The 9,230-nt window shown below is 43.9% G+C and overlaps 1 protein-coding gene across 1 annotated transcript in view; it reads left to right on the top strand.

The window, feature by feature from the left end:
• Positions 1–844: 844 nt before the first annotated feature.
• PGBD2 (piggyBac transposable element derived 2) overlaps positions 845–9,230 on the top strand; it is a 28,849-nt gene continuing 20,463 nt past the window's right edge. Inside the window, exons 1-2 of the mRNA XM_007456515.1 lie at positions 845–1,046; positions 2,539–2,644. Coding sequence (XP_007456577.1) covers positions 845–1,046; positions 2,539–2,644 — 308 coding nt within the window. The remainder of the gene's footprint in view (positions 1,047–2,538; positions 2,645–9,230) is intronic.

The raw sequence follows: 9,230 nt of genomic DNA, 5'->3' as shown, positions 1-9,230 counted from the left end.
CAGATGAAATACATAACTCCAAGATTAATTTTAGAGTATACATTTTTATCTGAAATTCAAATTTAACTTGGCGCCCTATATTTTATCAGGTGATCCTACCTGCAGTACGTGGGACAGGGCCCCACAACAAAGAATTATCCAGACCAAAAGTCCAGGGTGTGAGGTTGGTCCAGTAACGCAGATTGTTGGGCCTGGCCTCGGAGTTTCCGATTCGATAGGTCTGGGGTGGGGCCCCAGGATTTGCATTTCTATCAAGTTCCCAAGTGAAGCTGCCATTGGTCTGGAACTACATTGGAGAACCACCGACCTAGAAAGAAAAAAAGACTTCGTGCCCTCCTGAGTAATAGCGAGTAAAGTGCCTAGGCTAGCACGTAAGGAGACAGGACGAGAAGGGGCTGCAATAGGGGCAGAAGATATTTCTACCGTCTTGGGCCCTGCCTCAGAGGCACTTCTGCGTCCCCTCTAGGCGCCGCGGAGGCCCCAATGTCTCGATGGTCGCTCGAATCGGGGGCGTGTCCTGGGCAGGGGCGTGTCCTGGGCGGAGAGCAGAAGGCGGGCGGAGGCGAACCGAGCGCTCTAGTGCCGGACGTTGCGCGGCCGCGACGCCCGACGCCGGCGGGGCAGCGGCGCTTTGGGCTCTGCGCTGCCGGTGGTATCTGGCGCGAACCCACGAGGTTCCGGTCCGTTCGGCGCAGGTAGGCGTCGTCCCGCTTGCACCGCCGACTGGGCCCGTCTTGGATGTGGGAGCGGCGCGCCCTGGCGTTGCGTTTTCTCAACGGTGTCCGAGGCGTTGGCCCTCGCTGCCGCGGGCGGACTACGGGTAGGCGGGACCGGGACAGGGACAATGGACCTCCGGGCGCGGAGTTCAGAGGGCCGCACGGGGGCGCTCTCGCTGCGGGACGGGGAGGCTGGGCTGGGACCGGGGAGGACTCAGCTGGGGCGGAGCGGACTTGGGGGCGGGAGACTTTGGGCGAGGCCGCGCTGTGGGCGGGACCAGGGCCTGCTAAACGCAGGATGTACTAAGGGAGGAGTGGCTGGGACCCTTGGTAGGAATCGGGGGCGGGCCCGGGCTGGAGGCCGGACGGACTGTGGGCGGAGCTGGGGCTGGGTCAGGCTGACGCTGGGCAGATTGGGGCGGCGTGGGCGGACATCTGTGGGCGGGGTGCGGCTCCCACGCCACGCCCCTTAGGGGGAGGGGCTACTCCGCGCGGGGCGCGCTGGGTGCAGGGCGTTTCTGGCAGTCATAGTTTCTGCCTGCTTCTGGGATCGCCGACGTTGCATAGGGTCTTTGTTTTCCCCTTTTCCCCCCTTTTTGTTTGGTATTGAGATGGGTAGGAGAAGAAGGAGGAGGACTCCGTCTCACAAAGGCCATTCCTGAGCTGTGGTACACCTGGCTTAGCTTTGAGGCATTTACGTTTATAAAATGTCTTGTTAAAAACAATTTTCTTTGAAGTGACATAAGAATTTGAAAAAAGTTTTAAAACTAGTACAAGGAATTCCCACATTCTAATCACCTAGGTTCCCCAAATGTTAACATCTTATTTAACAGAACAATTAGCAAAACCAGGACACCTAACATCTACAGGCCTTATTCAGATTTTTTTTGCTCTTCTTGTCCATTTCCTTTTTGTGGTATAGGATCCAAGTCGGGATTTAGATGCATTTAGTTGTCGTGTCTCATTGGAAAAATTTATATTTTAAACAGCAGAAGCCCCCTTACCTCCAAGATCCTTCAGAGTGGCCCTTGGGACCACCAGATCTCAAATCGAAGAGGCTTTTCTTCTTGGATGCCAGGGCCAGTTGAGAACGTCCAGCTGAGCCTTCCGGCAGCTTTGGCATAGGTGGTCACCCTCTGTCCCTTGACCCATCTGGCCCTTGGCTGCTCAGCCTCTCCTAGTTCTCCTTCTACCTCTCAAGTCAACCTCCTCCCTCAGATCTCTGCAGATGCCCTCCTTGGCCAGCTTCTATTTCAGTGTGGGCTTCCTCCCTTGCATGATCTCTTGTGGCTTCAAGGATTCTTGTGGCTTTGAGCATTCCATAAATCCTCAGAAAACTCACTTGTTTATCACTTCAGCCCAGGCCATTTCTCTGTCTCAGACCCACAGGGATTGTGGTCTATCGCTACCTTTCTGGGCTATCTCAAAAGCATTTCCAGGGGCTTCCCTGGTGGCGCAGTGGTTGAGAGTCCGCCTGCCGATGCAGGGGACACGGGTTCGTGCCCCGGTCTGGGAAGATCCCACATACCGCCGAGCGGCTGGGCCCGTGAGCCACGGCCACTGAGCCTTCGCGTCCGGAGCCTGTGCTCCACAACAGGAGAGGCCACAACAGTGAGAGGCCCACGTACTGCAAAAAAAAAAAAAAAGCATTTCCATCCCAATATGTGCAAAACACAGCTCCAAGTCACCCACATCTAGTCCACTGTGTCAATTGGGTCTCCACTGATAGACCTTTCCTATGCAGAGTTTCAGAGAATCTTTGGGGATGCATTTTGGTTAGGGGCAATCAAATATTAAGAGTTCCTAGTACTTTTTTAAATAGCTGTCTTAAAGCCAGAAAGTGAAGATGAAGATGAAGGCCTGCTACAGGATGAGGAGGATGCCCTGCAGTATGGCCATTTTCTTAGCAGCACAAGTTGTTCAGTTCGGCAAGTATTTATTGGGTGCCTGTTGCATGCCAGGAGCTGTGTTGGCTTCTGGGGATACAGAGATGAATAAATTCTGCACCCGCCCTGCCATCAGAGGGCATGTGGTGGAGTCATGTGTTGTAATTGAGGTGAAATCTGTGGTAGAGGAAACCTCAACTTGGAGAAGGAGGTTGCAGGACGTGAGTTGGCCTGAGCCTAGGTGGGAGAAGGCTGGGGACCCAGCTGTTAGGGGCCTTGACCTATTTCCAGGGCTCGTGGGATTGTGACCTCGGGAAGTTCTTCCTAGGCTATGAGGATGGGCTGGTGTGGGAATGACTGGTTGGGGGCTGTCACTGAATGTTGGTGAGTGGATAAGGGTCAGCCTAGGGTACAGCAGAGGAAAAGGTGATGAGATGAGCTGCTGAGAGTGGTGTGACTGTGAAATGGTAACACAGGTCATACTCTCTGACCCAAACCCAACCAGACATGGGGAAAAGTCAGAATGTTTGAATTTTATCAGTCACACTGAAGCACTCCTTAATCAAACATAGGATTTCTGTAGCAATATCTATCAATATCTATAGTAAGTAATAGAAATAGGTATTATAAAGAGCCTCAGATATTTTCAGGTTTTGCTGCCAGGCAGTTTGTTGCCCAAATTTTGAAATAATGTTCAGTTTTCACAACATTTTTGACTTTTGAGAATTGTAGGTGAAGGGTTGTGGATCTGAAAAAATAGCTACCACTTGTAGAGCCAGGCCTGTTGTGTGTGCTTCACAGGCATTGACTCTCATCCTCATAACACCCTACAAGGGTTGGTACCATGCAGATCCCATTTTGTGGGTGAGGAGATGAGGGCATAGAGAAAGTAAGTGATTTGCCCACAGTCACACAGCTCACCCCTGTTGGCTCCATAGTTCACATTCTTACCAGACTGCATACGTGCGAATGGGAGGTTGGGGAGTTGCAGGACCAAAGTCTTTCTCCCATACCTCAGACGCCTGGCATCTGCAAGCAGCCTGTGTGAGTGCCAAGGAAGGTCAGAAGAGAAGGGAGGCAGGAGCCCTGTAGAGGTTGTGGTTACATACATAGATTCATTGAATGCCTGTGGGGACTCACTTCCTTGGTGCCTGGAGCTTGTGGTCTGGCTGGGCAGTGAGCTCTTCTCACAAGCTGTAGAGGAAGTTAAGTGCACTGTCAAGTGGACCAGAGGAGGACATGGGTGATCAGAGGCACTGGGTTGACAAGCTGGGATGCAGACTAGCTGGGCTTTGAGAAAATTTAGGTAAATGATTTTATGAGGATTCTATAAGGAGATTCTTCATGAGAGACACAGACTGTTGAGTGCGGAGATGACTGTGTTCTAATTTTCTTCCTCTAACTGCAAAAGATATATGTGCTCTGGAGCACCACAGATGAATGCCTTCTGCCTGCCACTTCCGTGTCACTGCAGACAGTGGTCTTCTCAAAGGACACTGAATAGGTCAGTTTGATCATATTTGCTCAGGTGTGTGGGAATGTCCCTGTGCCTTTGTGAGTGCATGTATAACTGTGCAAAATATGCATTCAAAAACATATAAGATGCATAGGAACAGTTTAAAGAGTCATGAAAGAACTTTGAACACTCCACTCAGTTTAAGAAATAGAACCTTGTCAGAAATCCCCTGTATGTCTGCCCCAATTGCATCTTTTCTCTTCAGAGGTAACTACTATTCTGAAGTTCTTCTTAATCATTTCCTTGCTTTTCTTTATAGTTTCACAATGTGTATGTGTCTCCAGATAATATTTTAGTTTCGTTTAACTTTTTGATCCTTATAAAATGAAACCATGTAGCAAGTTTTCTTTTTTTTTTTTGGCTTATTGTCTTTTATTTGAGATCCGTTCAGTTGTGTGTGTGGCTAAAGTTCTTCACTCACTTTTTCTGTGGTATTGCACTGCGTCCATTCTGTTGATGTCCGTTTGAGCTGTCTCTAGTTTTTGCTGCTCTAAATAAACAGTGCTGCAGTGGACATTCTTGTCCTGGTCTCCTGGTGCACAGATGTAGTAGTTCTCAAACAGGGATGAGGGAGGTGAGGTGAGATAGGGGTAAGGGAAGAAAGGGAAACACTTTTGGCTGTTATAACTGGGAGGTGGTGTGCTCCTTGTCTCTAGTGGGTAGAGGCCAGTCACACTGCTAAACACACTACAGTGCACAGGACAGCCTTCCCATCTCCTCCTGTTCTCCCACGCACCAGAGAATTGTCCGACTCCTCATGCGAGTGTCGAGGCTGAGAACCCCTGCTCTAGGGTAAATACCTGGGGTGGACTGCTGGGTGCATTGGTTTGTGCATGTTCAACTTTAGTAGATACTAGCATACTGTTTACACTCCTTGCAGCAGTATGTGACCTCTTGCATTACTCATTGTCCTTTTCAACACTTGATAATCTCTGCCTTTAAAATTTTTGCCAACTTGGTGTCTGTGAAATGATATCTGATTGTGGTTTTAATTTCATTTCCTGAATAGTAATGAGATTGAGCATCTTTTCATGTCTGTCTTCTTATTGTATTTCCTTTGAGAAGTGCCTCCTGATACCATTTTGCCCATTTTCCTGTTGTGTTATTTGTGTTTTTCTTAATTGTGTCTGGGATTTCTTTATATATCATAGATTATTCTTACCTCCTAGATGCTAATCCCTTATATTTGTTGCAGATAACTTCTCCCATTTTTGAGTTTATTCTGATGGGCTGAAAAGTTCTTAGTTTAAATGTAGTAGAATTTATCAATCATTTTCTTTATGGTTAAATGATTTTTGCTGGTTGGTTGGTTCCTGCCAGATCCCCAGGTGGGCAGGACTGCCTCTAGGACCACACTGGAGCAGTGCTGAAACCAAGTCTCAGTGCCACTTCAGGACCCACAGCTGGCACTAAGGTTGGCAGGCCTGCTGCCAGGGGCACAGATGGGTGTTGCTGGATCCCTGGGTGAGCAGGACTGGGAGCAGGGCTAGAGCCAGGTCACAGGGCTGCTTCAGGATCTGTAGTCTGGTCCAAGGATGGTAGGCCTGTTACTAGGGGTACGGATGCATGATTCCTCCTGGGTCCCTTGTCAGATGGTTACAGGACCGTGACCAGGCAGGTCTGGAGCTGAGTCTGTAGGGAGTTGGGGCTACTTTCAGTTTGCTGGCAGAACCATGTGAGCTTGCCACCAGGGTGTGGGCCTGCCTTTTTAGAGCAGCTATCCTTGGCCTTGGGGTTCACTGGGGTTTTGCAACCTCCTATCTGGATCCCAAGGCTTTCACGAAGGCACTTTTGTCTGTAGTTGCCTTCCAAATCATTGTTTGTTTAGGGAGATGGCATTCCTATTCCACCACCTTGCTAATGTCATTCCCTGTCGCCGTTTACGTAGGATAGGTCAAACATGTCAGTTCTGTTGTTCAAGTCTCAGTAATTTTGTCTGCTTGACCATCAGTTACTGGAAGAGGTGTGTTGAAATCTCTTACTGTTACGATAGATTTGTCAATTTCTATAATTCTAATACTTTTTTACTGTATTTTGAAGTTATATTGTTAGATGTATAAAGTTTAAAATTATTATATCTTTCTGATGAGTCCCACCTTTTTTCCCTCATTTTCTCTGATAATGCTTGCTTTACATTTTGTTATTTTTAATTGTAAAAAACACATGAAATAAAATTTACCATCTTAACCACTTTTAAGTGTACATTTCAGTAGTGTTAAGTATATTCACATTGTTGTGCAACTAATCACCAGGACATTTTTATCTAACAAAACTGAGACTATACCCAGTAAACATCAACTTCCCATTTTCCCCTCCACTCACTCCTGGTAACCACCATTCTACTTTCTGTTTCTATGAATTTAAATACTTTAGATACCTCATGTAAGTGGAATCATACAGTATTTGTCTTTTTATGAGTGGTTTATTTCACTTAGCATAATGTTCTCGTTTCATCCATGTTGTAACATGTGATAAGATTTCCTTTTAAGGCTGAATAATGTTCTGTTGTAGATCTACCTATTGTAGGTTCTATGTGTAGACCACATCTTCTTTATCCATTCATCTGTAGGTGGACATGGGAGTTGCTCTCACCTCTTGGCTATTGTGAATAGTGCTGCTATGAACCTGGGTGTCTCTTTGAGACCCTGCTTTCAATTCTTTTGGTTAAATGCTCAGAAGTGTTATTCCTGGATCATATGGTAGTTCTGTTTTTAATTTTTTGAGGTACCATCATACTGTTTTACATAATGGCTGCACCATTTTATGTTCACATTAACAGTGCACAAGGGTTCCAATTTCTCCACATCCTTACCAACATTTGTTATTTTCTGTTTTTTTTTTTTTGATAGTGGTCATCCTAATGGGTGTGAGGTGATAAATCATTATGGTATTGGTTTGCATTTCCCTAGTGATTAGTGATGTTGAGCATCTTTTTGTATGCTTATTGACCATTTGTATATCTTTAGAGAAATGACTGTTCATGTTTTTTGTCCACTTTTTAGTTGGGTTACTTTTTTTGTTGTTACTAAGATATAGGAGTTCTTTATATATTCTAGATATTAACTACTTGTAAGGTATAATTTGCAAATATTTTCTCCCATTCCATGTATTGCCTCTCTGCTTTGTTGATTATATCCTTTGATGAAGTTTTAAGTTTGATGTAGTCCCATTTGTCTGTATTAGCTTTTGTTGCCTCTGCTTTTGGTGTCATAGTCAAGAAATCATTGCCAAATCCAATGTCGTGAATCTTTTTCCCTATGTTTTTTTCTAAGCGTTTTATAATTTTACCTCTTACATTTAGGTCTTTGGTATGTTTTGAGTTAATTTTTGTATATGATGCAAGATAAGTGTTCAACTTTATCCTTGTGCACGATATCCAGTTTTTCCAACACCATTTGTTAGGGACGTCCTTTCCCTGTCCCTACTGAGTGGTCTTAGCACCCTTACCTGGCTGTATACATGAAGGTTTATTTCTGGCACTCTATGCTGATTCATTGATCTATATGTCTGTCTTTAATGCCAGTACCATACTGTTTTGATTTCTGTAGCTTTGTAATATGTATTGAAATGAGGAAGTGTAAGTCTTCCAACTTTGTTCTTTTTCAAAATTGTTTTGGCCATTGGAGTTCCTTGATATAACATGTGAATTTTTAGGTGGCTTTTTCTATTTGTGCCAAAAATGCCATTGGGATTTTGATAGAGATTGCATTGAATCTGTATATTACTTTGGGTAGTATTGACATACTGTCAACATTAAGTCTTCCAGTCTATGAACCTGAGATGTCTTTACATTTTTTGGTGTTTTTTTAAAGTGCTTTCATTAATGTTTTTTTTTTGTCAGTTTACAACTCTTTCACCTTCTTGGTTAGGATTGTTCCTAAATGTTTTATTCTTTTCAATGCTGTGGTAAATGGAATTGTTTACTTAATTTCCACGTCATATTGTTCATTGTTAGTGTATAGAAATGCAACTAAAATGAATAGATTTTAGTGTGTTAATTTTGATTCCTACAACTTTGCTGAATTGTTTATTAGTTCTAACAGGTTCTTAAAAAACCTCTAGGGATTTCTACATATAAGATCATGTCATCCGCAAACAGGTAATGCTATTTCTTCATTTCCAATTTGGATGCCTTTTATTTATTTATTTATTTTTCTTGCCAAAAGGTTCTGGCTAGGACTTCTGGTATTTTGTTGAGTAGAATGGCCAGAGTGGGCATCCTTATCTCGATCCTGTTGGTAGTATTTCACTATTTCATGTGATGTTAGTTGTGATATTTTTTCATATATGACCTTTGTTTTGTTGAGATGGTTTCCTTCTATTCCTAGTTTATTAAGTGTTTTTATCATGAAACAGTGTTGAATCTTGCATTTTCTGCATCAATTAATATGAACATGTTTTATTTTACATGATTTTTACATGTTGAACTATTCTTGCATTACAGAAATCCTACTTTGTTGTGTATAATCCTTTCAATGTGCTTTTGAATTCAGTTTGCTAGTATTTTATTGAGGACTTTTGTGTTCATATTTAACAAGGCTATTGGTCTTTAATTTTCTTCTAGTGTTTTTGTCCGGCTCTAGTATCAGGGTAAGGTTGGCTCAGCTATTATATTTTTCAGCTCTAGAATTTCTGTTTGGTTCTTTTTTATAGTTTCTGTCTCTTTGTCGATATTCTCATTTTGTTCATGCATTTCCTGATTTTGTTTAGTTGTATATCTGTGTTTTCTTTTAGCTAATTGAATATCTTAAAGAAGTAATTTTGAATTTTTCATTAAGAAATTCAGCAATCTGTTTTTCTTTTGGGTCCAGTCTGGAGTTTTATTTTGTTCCTTTGATTGGGCCATGTTTCCTTGTTTCTTTGTATACTTTGTGATCTGTTGCTGAGATTTGGCGATTTGACAAAGCAACTTCCTGTCCCGGTCTTAATGGACTGGCTTCGTTTAGCAGAATACTTTCACCAATCAGCCCACCTGGAAGTTTGGGACCTCCCCATCCTTTTCTAGTGATGTATCTTCTCTGGACTTGTGTGTGTACTTTTTAACTGTCTCAATTTCTCTACACTGCTTGTCCTTATTTCTTCTCAGGAGCTTGTAATTTCTTGCTCTCCCAG

This window comes from Lipotes vexillifer, unplaced genomic scaffold, assembly GCF_000442215.2.
Source record: "Lipotes vexillifer unplaced genomic scaffold, Lipotes_vexillifer_v1.1 scaffold814, whole genome shotgun sequence".
Lineage (NCBI taxonomy): Eukaryota > Metazoa > Chordata > Mammalia > Artiodactyla > Lipotidae > Lipotes > Lipotes vexillifer.
The sequence above is the reverse complement of the archived record's forward strand: the minus strand, read 5'-3'. Positions and strand labels throughout refer to the sequence as shown.